Here is a 19,650-nt window from a genome sequence, read left to right on the forward strand (position 1 = left end):
TGGATAGTGAACATATATTAAGTAAAATATATAGTGCAAATTCAGTTTTTTATTTTTTTATTTTTTTTATCTGAATTTAACAATGAATGCCTGCTGTAGTGAACATCTTAATAAAAACCACACTGTGATACATAACAAAGACCATAATTTAGTTTGTATTATTCAGTTTGTTCTTCGTTGATTATCTTATTCAGTTTGTATTATTTTGCAAACATAAGTTACAGCTTTTATGCTAATATTGAGCACTTCTTTATTTTTTAAGTGACTTGGCACATTGATATGGAACCTAACAATCATGAGAATGATGGGGGTGAGTGTGATTGGAAGCCTAGAGTTCGCATGACATTTGATACAAAACAAGAAGCATATGATTTCTATAATACTTATGGAGGAAGATTGGGTTTGTTATTGTTGCAGCCAAGTTTTCTTCATCACAATATGCATTTTTCAATGCCATCAATGTATTCCGTCCATGGAACCTATCAAGCATTCCTTAACAATGCAAGTAGTTATCACTCGCAAGCCTCAAATAGTCTCGCCTGTAGTGAAGTAATTTATTTTTCACATTTCTTCTTTTATTTTGTCATTCATTCATTTAAAGTTTCATTTTATTTTATGGTTCCTTTGATGTAATATTATTTTATTTTATTTCGAGGTACTATATGGTCGTGGTCGTGGCCGTGGCCGTGGGCATGTGGATCACACGCCAACGTCTTAGCGTTATTTTGTTTTGGGAATTTTTGTGAATTTTTTGTTAGATATGTAATATTGAAAACCTTTCATGAAACTATTGCTAAAAATTTGCTGATACCATCCTTGGAATGTTGCTGAAATTGGGTTCAATTGTTGCTTAATTTGGCTGAAATTTCTGTTCAAATGTTGATGAACTTTTGATTAATTTTTGCTTAATGTTTGTTGAAATTTCTGTGCAAATGTTGCTGAAACTTTGGTTCAAATCTTGCTCAAATTTGGGTTCAAATGTTGCTTGAATAATGCTGAAATGTTGCTGAAATAGAGTTGATGAAATGGTGCTGAAATTTTGCTCAAATGGAGTTAAAATTTTGCTGAATTTGTTGCTAAAAATTTGCTGAAGTAGAGTTGAAATGTTGCTGAAATACAGTTAAATTGTTGCAGATTTTTTTGCTGAAATAGAGTTAGAGTTGCAGTAGGATTTAGTATGGTAGGTGGGTTGCCATGTTTCATCATGGTATATGTTTGCCAATCCTTGATGCACAATTTGTGCTTTACATTTGATATATGTTTGCTGTAGGAGATCAACCCAAATTGAGTTGGCAGCCACATGGAAGGGTGGCCAACCCACATGGTAAAAGAAAGGCAAAAGAGGTTGGCATGAGTTGGCAAGCCATGAGGCTTGAGTTGGTAGCCATGAGGCTTGCCATGCGCCAGCAACAAAGGAGAAAGCATGGAGTTGGCCATGTGAAGTCTTCATATGGTGGGACAAAGCTTTCAACTGGACAGCAGCTCAAAGGAGAATATTGGGCTGGCAGCCAACACACCCATGAGGCCTCCTCCACCTTCTGTTTTGGTGTATAAAATGGAATGGTGATGGTGAGTTGAAGACACGGCAAACATAGCAAGCAAGAGAGAAACACACTGCTGAGAGAGAAGCACAAAATAGAGAGAGCTAGTAAGAGCTATATTCTGTTTGTGTATCAGAGAGTGTGAGAGAGTGTGTTATATAGAGAGACAGTGAGTTGAGAGTGTGTAATCTCCTTCATTTGTTGATATATAACAACATCGCTCCCGTGGACGTAGGCCGGTTTGCCGAACCACGTTAAAAGTCTTGTGTTTTTGCTTGTGAGTGTCCCCTGGTGTGCACAAGATCCGCAACAATTGGTATCAGAGCCCGGGTGGAGAAAAATCGAGTTTTTTCCGAAAGTGTCCAGATTTCGAAGTGGTCGAAATCCACTTTTGAGCATACCAGGAGGAAGTTCAGGAGGAGAGGAGTCCAAAACTTCAAACCACAGGCCAATCGGAGCTCTAACGCGCCGCCACGCGCCACCTGAAGATCGAGAGTGAAGGCCACTCGCACCCATGCGCCCCATGCGCCGACGAAGGAAGAAGACGAGTGGGGGCGCGCGTGAAGCTGACGTCAGGCTGACGTCATCCTGAGCCGAGCCGAGCCGTCGAGCCGTTGACCGCGCCGCTGACCAGGCCGAGCCGCGCCAAGCCGCGCCGCCAGCCAAGCCGCGCCGTTGACCGCGCCCCTGCGCCGTTGACCGAGCCGCTGACTGCGCCGTTGACCAGCCGATCCGGAGGAATTATCTGGTGCTTCTCAGGCGCACCAGATTCAGCAGATCTGAACCGTTGAAACTGTTTTGGCTAGATCTAGGCCATTCGGAGTCCGTTTTTTGGCGATCCAATAGTGAGTTGCAACTATTTGGAGTATTCCGGACACATCCGTACGGTTAGTTTTTGAATCGGAGGCATTCAAACTCTTTTGGCTAGATCTAGGCCATTCGGAGTCCATTTTGTGGCGATCCAATAGTGAGTTCCAACTATTTGGAATATTCCGGACCCATCCGTACGGTCAGATTCTTAAATCGGAATTTCTTTAAAAAGGGAAGAAATTTACAATGGCAGGAAAAGGCGCAAGTTTCATGATTGAGCCTTTTAATGGCAGTAATGACTTTACCCTGTGGCAGCAAAGGGTGAAAAACATTTTAACACGAGAAGGTCTGGTGAAAGCTCTTCTCAAAAAGTCTAACAAACCGGAAGACATGAAGGATGACAAGTGGGAGGAGTTGAGGGAATTGGCAAACAGTACAATTCAGTTGTATCTCGGGAACAACACACTCCGGGAAGTCATCAGTGAAGTAGATCCGGCGGAGCTATGGGCAAAGTTAGAGATGAGGTACAAGTCAAAGTCTTTGACAAACTGGTTATCTCTGAAGAGGCAGCTATATACACTTAGAATGCCAGAAGGTGCGAACCTCACAGAACATCTGGACGAGTTCAATAGGATCACAATGGAATTGGACACCATTGGAGACAAGACCTAGGAGGAAGATAGGGCTATGATCTTGCTGGTCTCTCTACCTGCATCATATGAGCATCTCAGGACAACTCTATTGTACGGGAAGGATGCTCTTGGACTGAATTGGACACCATTGGAGACAAGACCCAGGAGGAAGATAGGGCTATGATCTTGCTGGTCTCTCTACCTGCATCATATGAGCATCTCAGGACAACTCTATTGTACGGGAAGGATGCTCTTGGACTGGATGAGGTGATTGCTACGCTCATTTCTCATGAGTCGATGAAGAAACAGGAAGGTAACAGTAGCAAACACCCAGAAGGAAATGCCATGGTTGCCTCAGAAAATGAGCAAGGCAGAGGTAGGTCCAATGATAGACGGGGTAGATCCAAATCAAGAGGACGTTCGCAATCAAGGTCAGGCTTCAGGAGAAAGTGTTATTACTGTGATCAGGAGGATCACCTCATAAAAGAACGTGCAAAGCTCAAGGAGGACAAGGCACACAAGGAACAGGCGAGCTCATCAAATGTCGCTGCTGCAGTAAATGCTAAGGATGAGTATGCATTTACAGTTTCGTCGAGTATGACGAAACCTGACTGGATCTTAGATTCCGGAAGCACATATCATATATGCATGGATAAGAAACTTTTTTCTACCTACCAAGCCAAGGATGGAGGTATTGTTCGAGTGGCTAACAACACTGTGAGTAAGATTGTTGGCATGGGAACAGTACGGCTGAGAATGGAAGATGGAAAAATTTTCACGTTGGATGGAGTCCGACACGTGCCAAGACTGAAGAAGAATCTAATTTCCTTAAGTATGCTAGACATGAAGGGTTATAGCTTCACATCTAGCAAAGGAAATCTCAAAGTCATCCATGGAGATACGGTGATGCTACATGGACGACTGGAGGGGAATCTGTATAGGCTTGTGGAGAAGGTTGTGACAGACGGAGCTACTGTCACTTACCGGGCAAGACGTACAAGACATGCACAGAAGAGACATAGGGCCCAGCAGACATGGCAACCAAAGTGTACAAGAACGCATGGAGGCAGTTCGGAGGCGCACAAGACGGAGCCATTGCGGCCAATTTTAAAGACAGCTCAGAGCAAAGAGACCAAGACAGCAAAGCATGTCCCAGGGAAGAAAGTTTCTTTTGCTCCTGAATTAGAGACATATTGGGATCTCTCCAAGACTGGATGGAAGGGAGAGATGCCATCTCAAAGAGTTGCAAAGTAAGCTTTGCATGGCACCCCAGTGAGGGGGTGCCGGGCACTCCAGGCAGGGGGTGCTATTATGGATCACCTCATATGGGTTGAGGGGGTGATTTGTAGGAGATCAACCCAAATTGAGTTGGCAGCCACATGGAAGGGTGGCCAACCCACATGGTAAAAGGACGGCAAAAGAGGTTGGCATGAGTTGGCAAGCCATGAGGCTTGAGTTGGCAGCCATGAGGCTTGCCATGCGCCAGCAACAAAGGAGAAAGCATGGAGTTGGCCATGTGAAGTCTTCACATGGTGGGACAAAGCTTTCAATTGGACAGCAGCTCAAAGGAGAACATTGGGCTGGCAGCCAACACACCCATGAGGCCTCCTCCACCTTCTGTTTTGGTGTATAAAATGGAATGGTGATGGTGAGTTGAAGACACGGCAAACATAGCAAGCAAGAGAGAAACACACTGCTGAGAGAGAGGCACAAAACAGAGAGAGCTAGTGAGAGCTATATTCTGTTTGTGTATCAGAGAGTGTGAGAGAGTGTGTTATATAGAGAGACAGTGAGTTGAGAGTGTGTAATCTCCTCCATTTGTTGATATATAACAACATCGCTCCCGTGGACGTAGGCCGGTTTGCCGAACCACGTTAAAAGTCTTGTGTTTTTGTTTGTGAGTGTCCCCTGGTGTGCACAAGATCCGCAACATTTGCCAATCCTTGGATGCCTTAATGAAATGATATATAGGATTGACTTATTTTAGAGTGATACAGAACTGTTACATTGATATGTATTGACTATTTCACAAAAAAGAGAGAACTTGAACATGTTCTGAAACAACTACAGGTTGACCCCTTTTGGAAAAGTGTTGATATTATACAACATTCAACATTTCAACAAAGGTGTTGACCCCTTTTGTGAGAAAGGAACTTCAATGAACAACCTGAAATTCATAAACCTGTTATACAACATTGAACATTTCATATAATACAGCAACCTGTTATACAACATTCAACATTTCAACATTTTCAATAGATTTCAAAAACCTGTTATACAACATTTTCAGCATTTTCAATAGATTTCAGAAACTTGTTATACAACATTTTCAACATTATTCAACATTCAACATTATTCAACATTTCAGAAACCTGTTATACAACATTCAACATTTTCAACATTTCAACATTATTCAACATTTCAACATTCAACATTATACAACATTTCAGAACCTGCTATACAATATTCAACCTGAAGTAATAGATTTCACAAACTGTTCATTCAACATTTCATCTCAATCAAACATGTTACACACTTGTTTTTGCAAACCATCAGATTTTTAAGCACCAAAAAAAATTTCCAAAACCTAAGAACTGAGTCATTTACATGATAAAGTACAAAAATACACAAAATACAATGACATAAGTCATTGCCTTGAAAATCTTCTCAATCCTTTGAAGCCTTCTATCATGCTCACCAACCCTTCTCTTTAGATCATTAATTTCTTCTGTTCTTGAATCTGTCGGAGGTCCAGCATTGGCACGGATTGATGAGGTAATGTTGTCGTCGTCGTCGTCGTTGTCATCATCTGCGAACCACTTGAAGTAATTGCAGTGCTCGTTCGTAGTCTACAATGGACAAGAATCAGTTAATCAATAAAGGACTATAGCTGTATTGCATAAAAACTATTCTTTCAGATATCCGAACTTGAGAATTCCAATGCAAGAAAATAGAAAGAGAGTAGGACTATAGCTGTATTACATAAAAACTATTCTTTCTTCTATAAAGAGAAAGGGGCAAAAAAGAATGGAATCTTCTTGCTTCACTTAATATGTGTAGACACTAGAGTCAAAATACATTTTTTTTTTAAATTATATTATTATATTATATATACTTTCAAAGTGATTTGCCTATTCCATGGAGATAGTTGTAGTTGTAGTAAATGACTAACCATTCTAGTAGAAAGAGAGAAGTTATTTGTTTGGTTCAGGTGTGGTGTAGTGTGAATGGTTTATATTCATTGTGTTAATGAAAAAGAGTAAAATTTATAATTTTGTATTAAATAATTAAAAAATATGAAGAGATATGAAAATTTATGATTAATCTGAAACATAGTTATGTGATGTCTTAGAACCAATTAATAATTTAGAGAGAGAGAGAAGAGGCACTGTTGGATTCCAGGGTTGGGTTTTCGCTTTATAAATTTAAAAACCACACTAGTCTACTTTAACAGTTTACACTCCATTGGGTGAAGCTTTTGTCTGGATTCAGTTCTCTCTTTGAAAGCAATGGAGTTGATTGTTTGGATCATTCCATGTAATGCAACATAACAGGATCATGCAGAAAAAAAATGGCTATTTCAATAGAGTGGGTAAGTAGATTGTTTAGTTTGGTGGCTATTTCAAAAAATGGCTATTTCAACAGGATCATACCATGTATTTCAATAGATTGTTTGGATCTAGTTAGCATTCTTATTTTTACAGTGTTTGATGTGATTCAAAGCATGCTCCTTCCACAAAATGCAAACATGTATGAAATTTTGGATAACAGTGCCTATTTCAATAGAGTGGGTAAGTAGGCAATATTAATGTTCATTTTGATTTTAAAAAGAACAAAAAAAAAAAAAAAAAAAAAGGAAGAAAAACTTTGAGCTAAAAAGGTACAGTTCTAATAATTTTTTTGCCTGTGCTACAGATTTCTGGATCCAGCAAGTAGAGAATGGACATAAAAGGATGCAAACAAGGAAGAAAACACATGACAACTAATGAAGGAACAGGATCATACCACAACAGCAGAAAGTTTACTTAGGCCAAGTTTGGGATGTTTCAAAAAAGCCAAAAAGTCAAAAAGTTACTCAAAAAGTTAAAAAGTTAACACTATTCACCAAAAGTCAACAATTACGGCTGCACAACTCCCAATTCAAATTTTTCCCTACAAATCAATTTTTACAATTTTTTATTACACATTTTTCAATAAAAAGTCAAAAAATTAACCCAAACATCCATATTTTCAACCTCAATTTTTTAGTCCAAAAAGACAAAAAATACACTTATTTAGTCTTCCCAAACTTGGCCTTAGTTTTGGTATACTTTAACTGCCTATACACTTAATATATGACATACTACGAAGGAACTCTCCGAAGACCATACTCTGTTGCAGATGTGTTTGCAAAACATTCCTCAAAATCCTCACAGACCCTTATTTTGCTGAAATCTACCTTATTTTGCTGAAATCCCAAACCCTAACACGAAATAGCAAACAAAATCCAACCCTAACTTTGCGATTTCAGGTTTACCTCAGATTCCCGTTCGTCCTCCGTCCTCCGTCGTGGTTCGTCGTCCTCCGTCCTCCGTTGTGCTTCGTCTGCCTCTGCCGCCGTTCGTCCTTTGAACCCCAAACACTCCTTTGAACTCCTTCGCACTCTCGAAAGGAATTTTGAACTCCTTCGCACTCCGTCTGTATACATATCAAAAGGAATTTTGAAATCCCTTTTGAAATCCCTGATTCTCCATTTTTTTTTTTTTTTTTCAAAATACTCACCAAAAGGACGTCGTTTTTGTGAGTATTAAGCAGATCCGTCCGATTATCCACTGTAGGAGATCACTCTAGAGGATTACTCTAGAGGATCCGCTACCGCCCAGCGCCCACGGCCATTGATGCAAATTTAAAGCCGTCTGGGCTTGCAATCTCTTCGGTCGATGGTGTGCTACGTAAACGACTCATTCTCATCAGTCGAAGAATAAATGTAGAGAACTGCACGTCCACCGCCATCCACTGTACTCAAGGCTGTGTATTTTCCTGTCTTATGTCTTCTTGCAATACATGTTGGCGATGTTTATGCTCATTGTTTGTCTTCAACTGAGATGTTGATATCTGATTTGTATGTTTTTCGTGTTTGTTAATGTGTGGATAACTTATGCGTGCCAATTGTTTGATAATATGCCTCACTAAAATAACTCATAAATTCTCTTCATGGCAAAGCCTCTTCCTATGCATACTACCTGTTTGATAATATGCCTATGAAAATAGAAATAGAAAATATGCAATTTTTGTTCCCTTCCTGCAAACTATATATATATATATATATATATATATATTTCTTGTAGTTTTTGTTTTGTTTTTCATTATCATTTATTGTTTTTGTAGGTTTATTTGTTTGCTGTTGTTGTTTTTTTGGAGGCCTACAGCTTATCAGTAAGGGGAGGTAAGAATATGATTGATTTTTTCAATATTATTTGCTCTTTTTGTTTTTTGTTTTTTTTTTCTTCTGCAATTGTTGTTGCAAAAAAGTTCACATTGAGTTTTCCTTTTGGCATTCTTTTTCTTCCAAGTTTTGTTTGTATTAATCCTTATGAATTTTACTCTTTCATTATAGCACACAATTATCTCCATTTACCAATACCGATAGGAATTTATGTCATACAAGCTACATATAATTATTAATTAGGGAGCATCGTCCGTTTTGACTACCACACTACATACAAATTAGGAATATGAACATTGAAATGAGAATTTTGGTTGGCAGTTGAAAGGGTGCAATAACATATATTTATTAAAAACATTACTTGAAAGCTCAGGAGACCATTTCCTCTTTTGAAATTATGTTTCTTTATTAGTATGAATAATGGATTTTAATTCCACAAAAAAACTACCCCAATAAAACAACACTATGAACTACACTTAGAAATTAATAAATATTTTGTGATCCCAACCCTGTTTACCTTGGCCACCAAAGAAAGTTACTTTGGTTAAAACCTCTAAAGAGACATCTCATGGTTGTACCTACCACCTGTTTCCACACCAATATAAAAAGGCATTATGAACTTTATTTGAATTGAACTTCTGCTTGTCTTCTAAGTCCTTAGGAATGTGTTTGCAGCAGAGCTTGAAGCAACAGTCAATGGACAATGCATGTCCATAACTAATATATTATTCTCTCGACTCTTTTAGAGTGGTGGCAACTTTTGCTCAAGTCAAATGCCATAACTTTTTCTGGATTTTTTCCCTCTAGCTGTAGAGGTTCAAATTAAAGTAGTAACATATTTAGTCTAATGAAGAGCTCAAGAATCTCTCTATAGAGCTTGTTAATTGATGAAATAGTTTGTTAATCTCTCTCTATAGAGCTCAAGAATGGAGTAAATAGTTTGTTAATTGATGCTTCTGAGGGTGATGATGCATTGAAGGCTTCAAAACACACAAAAAGGTCTGAGAACCAGAATGGAAATCAGCCGATTAGATCAAGACAACCAACAATTAATGGCCATAGGGTCAGGGATGCGGATGCCACAATTCCTGCCAGAAGAGATTCCTCCTGTTAGGCTACCACTAAGATTGTAAAGGAGGCAAAGGATCTTAAACACTCGGCTGATCGCCTGAAGGTCGCTAGATTTTTTCCCCTCTTCAACTGTGGAATTGGTTTATTCATCTTCCTAACTCTTGGCACTACTTGGGTATCTTTTGCAGAATTTTGGATTAATTGTTGGAAGTACAGGTCTTTACTTCCAGGCAGCCATTAAGTTTCTTCATGGAGCCTCTTTATTGGAATCTAGCAATGGCGAGAGTGCCAAGCAAGGCGAGATGATTCGGTCAATGCAAATGTGTAGTAGCACAGCAAAACTCTGTGAGTAAGTAATACTCAAAGCTCTATCAGCAACCTTTTTCTCGTTGGGATGTATGCTTTTTTTGTGATTTGTTTAAAGTGGTTTGTAGAATTGTCTCAGTGACTATCTGTCCAAGAAGCATATGTGCATACTTGTGTGTTTGGAAATCTAGATACTTGAACTTGTGTTGAGGTTTTGTTTCTCCCTTTCCTATATCTTAAAGTGCGATTCTATATATTTCAACTAAGGTCAAAATGCATATTTCAACTAAGGTCAAAATGCTCAAAATGCCACTCCACCTGAACAGGCATTCCCTAAACCTCATTCTGGGTTTCACAACTGTTTTCTATATTTTCTTCTCTAAGTATTTTATAGTTCCATTATACCCTCTCTTATAACCATGTGCATATATTGTTCAACCAGTTCGGGGAAAGGAATTTTTCCTATATATTCGCCGTGGTAATGGATCATTTCCCACTATTTGTAATGCATCACTCTTTACAGAACTGTATTTGAAACGAAGGGTAGAAAGTAACTTTTACTTGTATTTTTGATGGATGATTTCTTCTTCGTGCAATGTGAAAAGCTTATGCAATTTTCCTCTCCTTTGTCTTCTTGCTATTCATTCTTAAATTGATAGGTTTTGTGCTCATGAATATGAGAAATCCAAGGACATTGCTGCTGCTGCTCTGGCCTACAAATGCATGGAGGTGGCATATATGAGAGTAATTTATTACTCGCATACCAATGCAAGCAGAGATCGGCATGAGTTGCAGACAGCTTTGCAAATAGTTCCTCCTGGTAATTAGAATAAATTTTGATCGGAAAATCTGTTCAATATGTCAGTATTTGGGCAGAGAAATATGGCATTGGATGAACATTTTTTTTAATTCTTTATTCATCTCACATGAAAGTTTCACTACTTTTTGTTTGTCCAAATTCATCTCCTAAGAATTGGAACCCATGCCCTGTAGTTCATTTTTTTTTTCCCCCACCTATCATAATTGAATAAGAAACTACTCTAAAATGTGGTAAGTGTAATTCATCATTTAGAATCTGACTTCTGTCCCTGCAATCATTTCTTAAATTTAAAAAGCATATTAATATTTTTCACTTCAACTTTAAATTTGAAATCTAGAAATGGAATTCTCTACATGAATCTGGTGATGATATGACATTGCACACTTTACAGGAGGAAAGGCCGATGAATAAGTACTATAATTTCATTTGAAATCACGACTTCCATAAGAGAAACTGAAGTAACTGGAAATATCAGAGCAGGAAATTTATTGCGCTGGACAAAAATCTTTTGTGGTATCTTCTTTCTAGTACAAATGTGTAGGTTATCGATCAACTGTAGATTCTCCTATTCACATTTTTCTTTCCTTCTGTTCCCTGCTTAGAATACTGAAGGTAACAATATCCAAATATCAAATATTTCCTCGCGTACATTGTAATTTTATCCCAATTGTGGCCTCATTTTACTTTTTATTTATTTGCTTATTTTTTGTGTGAAAGTTAGCGATTTTCATTTTTGTCATTCTATCATATATTAAAGATGGTGATTTGCTGTGGTAGATGAGATGCTAGGCTCCCACCAGTTCTTTTAGTTGATGACCTGCTTCCCATCGTTGCTTTTATTAGGTGAATCTCCCTCTTCCTCTGCCTCCGACGTTGATAACTTAAACAACCCAACAACATTAGACAAGGTTCCCTTAACCAAGGGTGTTAGCTCTCCTCAAGTTGCTGCAAACCATGTTATTGCTGCATGAAACCGCCCCAGTTTGGTGCGGCTGCTCAACTTTGTAAGTATACGTAGAAATTCAGTTTAATATATATATATATGCTTTTAGCTTCTTAAAAGGTGAATATCTGTTTAATATATCTATAATATAATATAAGAGACTCCTTCATTTACGTAAACGTGCCATGGCTTGCTTTTTGTTGTTTTTGCCCATTTTGACCCTTTGTTTTCATCAAATGCCAGCCCTACTTAGGATTTCAATGGAATTTTAATAATATGTTTCATGTGCCTTTTTTAATTAGGCCTGATTTTTTCCAATTGTTTTTTTCTTTATTAGTTTACTTAAATTATCTTATGTTTGTTTTATGGAATACTAACGGTTGCTACATGTGATATATGTGCAAATCAAATAAGTAAAAATAAAATAAAATAAAATACTTATTATATATTGTGTATCAGTCAAGTGATAAGTGTATTTTTTAGCAAATTTAAGATTTAAGGGACTCCTCCTATTTATCTTTTTTTTTTTTTTATTTAAAAAGGGGATTTTTTTTTTTTTTTTTAGGATCCCTAGTATTAAGATTTTATGGCATAAAGGACATTCAATATTTTCATAATATCTAAGATCCTTCAACATCGATCTAGAGAAATTTCAATCCCAGAGAAATTCTCTGGACTTCCCCGAGAAATTCTGGATCTCCCAAAGAATTTTTCTGGATTCAAACCAGAGAAAATTGAAATTCCTTCGAGTTCAAACTAGAGAAAATTTCTTTGTCATGTTGATCTTCTTTGGCCATCATATACTTGCATGTCCACAGAAAATTATAAACTACAAATAAAAATCCAGAGAAAATTACAAACTTATAAGCATGTTAAACACAGAAAAAAATCACAAAAAATTGCTAACTATTCCTCAAAAACATAGAGAAAATCATATTTGAACACAATTCCAATTAATTTCCCAATCCATACATCTAATCCAGAGAAAATTAAAAATCACAAGTAAAAATTTAAACCACAAAGAAATTTGAATCACAGATAAAGTTATAGCTTTCACACACAAAGAGAACAAGAGAGAGAATATATTATTAAAGAGAGATGAGAGAAATTTCAAATTTCAACTTCACAAAAAATTTCAACTACAGAGAAATTTGAACCACAGATAAATTTATAACTTTCACACACAAAGAGAACAAGAGAGAGAATAGATTGTTAAAGACAAAGGAGAGAAATGTGGTTTAAAGACTCTTTAATCTGTTTTTCACTTTTGAGTTAGCAAATTGTTTTACTTTGATTTTGGATTTCGGCTTGATCTACTCAAATTGAATCGGTACCTCTTTGGATTTCGTCGTGATCTCACCAGAAAAGTGTATGGTTCATCAGATTCTCAGATTTCGATCGTCTTGAGCATTCACAGAGTTTGAAATTCGAAGCAAAGAGTTGGTGCCTCCTTGGATTTCGTCGTGATCTCGCTGAAAAAGTGCACTGTTGATTAGATTCTTAGATTTCGATCGTCTCCGACATTCATAGGGTTTGAAATTTGAAGCAAAGATGGTGAATTCTATGGTCGAACGAGCCACTAGCGATATGCTTATCGATCCAGATTGGGCCATAAACATCGAGGAGAGAGAGAGAGAGTTGGAAATGGGAGAGAGAGTTGGCTGGGTTAGTGGTGAGGGGCCTTAGCTAATAAGAAAATATATATTGCTTCTCTTCTACTACTCAAAGTTTGGTAGGGATCTTTCACTAATTTTCCCTTTAAAAAATGAGGGACACTTGGTATGAGAAGAATCAACCACAGGCTTGGACACCAAATTTAACCTTCACTTAATAAAAGTATAGAAGATAGATAGAAAGTTGACACTTGGTGTTTAATAACTTAATTCAATACTTAAAACTGAATGCATTAAGTGAAAATGAATTAAATCCGTTTGATAATCACAATGGGTATCACATAAGAAATAGCTGTTAAAATATAGACTAAAAGTTGACAAAAATTTAAGTGATATGATATTTACTTAATTCTAATTGAATTTATAAATGCATTAATTGAAAATGAATTAAATCCGTCTGATAATCACAATGGGCAGCATTTAAAAGTTTAAATAGCTCTTAAAATATAGACTAAAGTTAACAAAAATTTAAGTGGTATGATATCTACTTAATTCTGACTGAATTTATAAATAATTGTGTACAAACATACATGGTTAAAACATCACTGCCGCCGCCGTCGTTGCCACCACTTCTACCACCGCCACTGTCACTACCATCACCACTCTTACTGTCGCTGCCACCACAACAACCTCCACCATTGTTATTATTGTATAAGTACTATCATCATTTCACTACTACCACCACACCACCATCACAGTCACCATTGCATTACCATCATCTCTCAACCACTATTACAATTACCCTTCACCTCCACAACTATTGTCACCATTATCATAACCACCACCATCACTACACCATTGTCTCCATCTTTTTTACATCCACTACATTATCCATCCACCATCACTAGAATCACTATGTCTTTACCTTCATCACCATTGATATTGTCGTCACTGTTGTTGCAATAAATAATAAATTTTAAATTTAATCTTGTATATATTAAACAATATGTTTTAGTTCGACACTTAATTTTTTAATTAAACAACTTTTTAATTTAAAAAATTTAGCATTTAATTTTTATTACTTAATTTTCAGTCTTCAGCTTTTAGTTTTCAATTTTTAATTTTATCAAACACCACCTTACAATTTAAGAACTACAATTTAGCTCACAATGACAAGTTATGTGTCAATTTTTATTTTGTTAAAAATTCAACCATGTTAGAGTTTAAAAAAAATTATTTGACAACTACAAGAAGAAATTTAAAAAAGAAAATGTTACATTCACATTAATTACCATATTATCATTAACACAATAGTAATTCACCAATAATAAAAAAAATAATCACATTTTTATTCAATCATAATCAAACATAATAAAAAAGTGTACACTTATTTCATCTAATTCTTTATTTTATCTATTTAGCACATGATATAACTTGTATTATATAATACCATTTCATTTGTTTCGACGAAAAATGTTTTCTGAAAAAAAAAATCCAAAAAATATTTTCTGTAGAATTTTTTTTTCATAAAATGTTTTTCATAGAAAATATTTTTTTTTTTTTATGTTTGGTTACGTTTTGTGAAATTAATGCACTAATGGTTGCATTAGTGGTGTAGGGTGGAGGTGTTGGGGGTGGTGATAGAGGTGGTGGTGGTAATGGTAGTAATGAGGTAGAGATGGTAGTGGTAGTGGCTGTGGTGGTGGCGGCAACAGTGGTGCTGTGGTTGTGGTTGTAGTGGTGGAGGTGATGGTAGTGGTTGTAATGTAGTGGTACTAAAACTTTAGTTCAGAAAACGTTTTCTGCCTTTTAAAAGAAGAAAACATTTTCCGCCCAAATAGACTTGTTTTCCCTTGACCATAAAAAATATTTCCCATTGACTTATGTTTTCTGTTATACCAAACGGCAGAAATTTTCTGAAAAATGTTTTTCCGCCCAAATAAACGGATCGTTATAATTCAAAATTCCTATCATATATTTAATCTTTTATTTCATTTTGTTTTGTGAGAGAATTTTTTTTTTTTTTTTGAGAATAATCTAAAGTAATATTTGGTTCACTGAAAAAAGATTGAATGGAATGGAATGGTCATTCTTATTTTTCTATGAAATAATAATTATTTTACAATGGTAAATGATAATTTTATTTACAATGGATCTTCATAATGTTTTAGTTTACCAATTATGAGAATGAATATTTTGAAGAAATTATCATTTTATTCTAATGAACCAATGAAAACATTAGTAAAAGACCCGAAATACATTGTATGGTTTTCAAACAATAAAATTATTTTTTAGCTTTTGTTTTTCATGATTTTTGTATTTATTGTTTTTTTTTAATACACTTAGTCTAGATGCGGCTAAATTTTTATTTATTTTTTAAATGTGAAGAAATTTTGAAGGGAAAAAAAAGGCTTACTAAAAATAAAAATAAAAGAAAAGAAAAAATAAGCACATTTTCATATTTTTTGTTTTTTAGTGAAAATTTTCATATTTCTCATAAATATTAAAATTTTAATATTTGTATTAGGGTAAATTATAATATAACCCCCTGTGGTTTACCCTAAAAACACGGAACCTCCTTGTAGTTTCATTTGTAACACTTAAACCCCTAGACTTATACCATGTTATAAATTTTGACGGGACGTAACAGAAGTGCACACCGCCTGATAAAAAAAAAAAAAATTAGGGGAAAGAGAGAGAGATTGCAGCCAGAGAGATTTCATTTTCTCTAAAATCACTCTCAGGAATAGAGTAGGTCATATTACATCTTAACATATTCTGAGCTCTGTCCTCTCCCCCCCATGTGCTTGAGCTCTGTCCTCTCTTTCATGGCCAAATCAATCTTTATCTTTCTCTTTCTCTTGCTCTTTCTCTTCCTCTCAACAAACCCAGTTCTTTTTCAGCTCAACAATGGCTTCGTCTACAATGGCTTCAAGGGTTTTACCGACAACAACAACATAAGCCTAAACGGTGTTGTAGAGATCCACAACAATGGTCTCCTCCAACTCACCAATGACACGCTTCGATTGATCGGCCATGTCTTTTACCGAACTCCGATCCGATTCAAGGACTCCATAGCTGCCAAAGCTCTCTCTTTCTCTATAGCCTTTGCTTTCGCAATCGTTCTAGAGTACAAAAAGCTCGGCGGCCATGGCTTTTGCAAATGAATCAATCTGTTGCCATTAGAGTCTTTGGGGATAGAGCAATCACCTCTGCATTTGTATCTAAAAAAGAAATAAAAAGGACAATTTCAATTCAACGTGACTATATGAACCACCATTCGATTAGAGATTTTGAAGGGTTAGCTTGGTGATTTTACCTGGCATTCCGAGCAGATTTCTCTTCTTTTCTTTTTCTGGTGGTGGGTTTGGAAGAACTATTTGATTCCCTGATGGAGAGACACTAGCTTCGCCAGAAGCTATGGAATCATGGGCTGGGTTTTCTTGGTGGATTTTGTTGGGTTTTTGGTTTTGGCCATTGTAGGGAAAGGTAGAGTGTTTGTCTCTCTCTTTCTCTCTCTCTGTGGTTGCAATCTCTCTCTCTCTTTCCTTTTTTTTTTTTTAATTTTTTTTTTATCTAGCAGTGCACAAAACGACGCCGTTTTGTGCACTTCTGTTACGTCCGTCAAAAATTACAACATGATATAAAGTCTAGGGGTTTAAGTGTTACAAATGAGACTACAAGGGGGTTCTGTGTTTTTGGGGTAAACCAAAAGGGGTTAAATTATAATTTACCCTTTATATTAGGTATGTCAAAAAAAATAATTTTTTAATTAAAATTTAAAAAATTAAAAATAAATGAAGACATGGAAATTGTTGTGAAGTTTTCTCAAACTTATTATTATTTGAAGACATTTGTTATTATCCAACTTTTAGAATTATGAACTTTTTATCTTCTTCTTTTTCTTTTTCTTTTTTTTTCTTTGCCATTTCTATCAACAAATTTAAAATATAAATGTAGAAATTAAAATTAAATCTTCAAAAATATGCCCCTCCCTTCCTCAGTCATTGGGCATATTAATTCCATGTTTTTCATTCAAAAGGAATAGTCTCATAAAATTATGAAGTCATTAATAGGTGTCCATCAATGGCCGTAAGGGGTTCGAGGACAACAATGTGATGTTGAATCACCAAAAAGTCCAAGCAACTCATAGTTGTTCTTTGTTTTTAATCTTTCCTCAACCCACTTACAAAATATATTTTTTGGATCAGTATCTTGCCATAATGACTGACTAATTTGAGAGATCAATCCCACTATCAGAGAGTCCACTCTCTTGCTTATGTGTCATCTCTTTATTGACTGGCTATAAAGTTAGTGTTTATATGGGTCAATCGTAAATAATTTTGTCTCTTGCTTACAATGCTATCTATATAGTTTGCATTTATTGAGAGAAAATTATACTACTAAGTCTTGAATTTGGAGATTTAAAAGGTTGAATTTGGATATTTTAAAAGTTTGGAATCAGTAGGAATTCCAATGATGTGTTAAAAATACCAAGGAAAATGGAATGGACTACTTGAAATTGACAAGTTGAGAGTTAGCAAAACTCCTGCAGCAATTCAAAGAGAATATCCAAAGCTTTCACAAAGAATGTGCATTAAGGATGTGGTTGTGTTAGGTGGGGATAATGTCACAACTTGTGAATTTTATCAAATATTTGAGTTATGAATTTGATTCTACATTGATGTAAAATTTTGTAGAAATCCCTATAATTAGGGAGATAATTGTAGAAATTTTCCACCATAAGGTGGTGGAAGGATCTAGATAACTTTCATACTACTATATTATTGATATTTATACATATCTGGACTATCAATTAAAGCCTTGAACGTCTGTAAATATGAGAGGCAATCATTTGGTTATGATGGAAGAATCTAGAAAGTTTCCACACCATTGGATTGTTGACATTTGTATAGAATATTTGAAGGTCTACTGATATGTGAGGCATCATTTAGCCAAACTAATAAAGCAATTGTAAACTTGAGAATTGTATTAAATTGTTTTTCTTTTGTGTATTACTTACTTCCAACTCCAACTCTACTTTCTTGTGAACTTACTACTTTCAATTCAAACTATTTCTCTACTTTCAACTCAAATTCTATACTATCTTGAAAGTCATCAGGAGCGAGTACCACATACACACAAACCATGGCCTTCCTACCTAATATATATATATATATATATATTATTTTTGCTTTTAGCTTCTTAAAAGGTGAATATCTGCAGCTACAGGATGTAAATTTTGCAATGGAAGCCTCGAGGAAATCTCAAATTGCTTTTGCAGCTGCGAATACAATAATGGAAAAGGCTGAGCATAGAGAAGGTATAACTTCTATTAAAAGGGCTCAGCACAGAGAAGATATAATTTCTGTTAAAAGGGCTCTTGATTTCAGCTTCCAAGATGTGGACAGATTATTATGTTTGGTATGGTTGGCAATGGAAGCAATTAGTCGTTAACTCGTAGTTGAGATTATGTCAAACCAAGGAATAGTTTTGTTTCTTTGGTTTTTTTCCTTCCAGTTTTCAATTGTTTTCCTCCAGTTTTCAATCATTAAGGAAGAAAACGAAAGAGGATGACCTGGATCTTTCTGCTGCATCACGTAATATCTGTTAAGAAACAGGTGTTAGCAGTTCAGTGCCTTTGTAAATCTGTATCATACCAATCAAATTTGTAGAATTCACACCGCCTTAGTGAGTTTTCTTATTTTTCTTTTTCAAATGGTTAATGAAATTCATAATTACCTATGTTGAACTCTTGGCCGGCTGTACTAAGTTATGTACTCATTTTGTTTCTCTCTTTGATTTGGTGGCTATCGATAGAAATACACAAATTGTTCCAGTGCTTCATATGATCACATTGTTGCTAATCTAACAAGTGAAGTTGTTCTTTAGCTAATTCTTTACTAGTAGCTACTAGTATGAAGTTTTTGCCTGTTTGTTTACTGATTTTTTTTTCTCATTTTTAATGAAAGTGTCGCATCTTATCAAAATAAAGTATATTTCCCTAATTGAATTGTATTAAAATTTCCATAATATGGACTTTTTAGGATGAAAACCTGTTCTTTTTTATTTTTGTTTTGTGGTCCTTTCATTTGCAAACAAGAAGTTGGTAGCTCCAAAGGCAAAATTTCTTGTTCTCGTTGTTTTGATTTCCCATCCAACTTTAGACCCCATTAGGAATTTCACTCGTTGTTTTGATTTCCCATCCAACCTTAGGCCTCATTAGGAATTTCATCCCCATAACATAAAGGACTCTATTTTTCAATACCCCTTTTTTTCTCTCCTCTCTCCTCTTTCTCTTCTATGTTTAAAGTTGTAAATGCTCTAACTCCAAACTGGATGCTTATCGCCAAATTCAAACTCAATGCATTATACCCAAAATAAACAAACCAAATCCATCCCACCTATAACATCCATAGGCTCCAAATGCCTGATTTGACAGAACTTGCAACAATTTTGGAATTAGTTTGGGAAAAGTGGTATATCGGG

At 35.8% G+C, this 19,650-nt stretch overlaps 1 protein-coding gene and 1 long non-coding RNA gene across 2 annotated transcripts; one reads left to right on the top strand and one right to left on the bottom strand.

The window, feature by feature from the left end:
• Positions 1 to 5,468: 5,468 nt before the first annotated feature.
• Positions 5,469 to 7,712, bottom strand: LOC145789855 (uncharacterized). Its single transcript, XR_014328281.1, has 2 exons — positions 7,500 to 7,712; positions 5,469 to 5,832 (listed from the first exon to the last, which is right to left on the bottom strand). It is a non-coding gene; the product is annotated as an uncharacterized LOC145789855 (long non-coding RNA).
• A 122-nt stretch (positions 7,713 to 7,834) lies between these two features.
• On the top strand, positions 7,835 to 18,954 carry LOC145789853 (cysteine-tryptophan domain-containing zinc finger protein 3-like). The gene is made up of 6 exons (XM_082867390.1): positions 7,835 to 7,994; positions 8,351 to 8,408; positions 9,696 to 9,828; positions 10,445 to 10,605; positions 11,449 to 11,609; positions 18,388 to 18,954. Exons 3-5 carry the CDS (start codon positions 9,782 to 9,784, stop codon positions 11,574 to 11,576), a joined length of 336 nt encoding a protein of 111 aa, XP_082723516.1. The 5' UTR covers positions 7,835 to 7,994; positions 8,351 to 8,408; positions 9,696 to 9,781; the 3' UTR covers positions 11,577 to 11,609; positions 18,388 to 18,954.
• Positions 18,955 to 19,650: the final 696 nt, after the last annotated feature.

The sequence above is a fragment of the Camellia sinensis genome, chromosome 4 (genome assembly GCF_055761805.1).
Source record: "Camellia sinensis isolate YWXY chromosome 4, ASM5576180v1, whole genome shotgun sequence".
Classification (NCBI taxonomy): domain Eukaryota; kingdom Viridiplantae; phylum Streptophyta; class Magnoliopsida; order Ericales; family Theaceae; genus Camellia; species Camellia sinensis.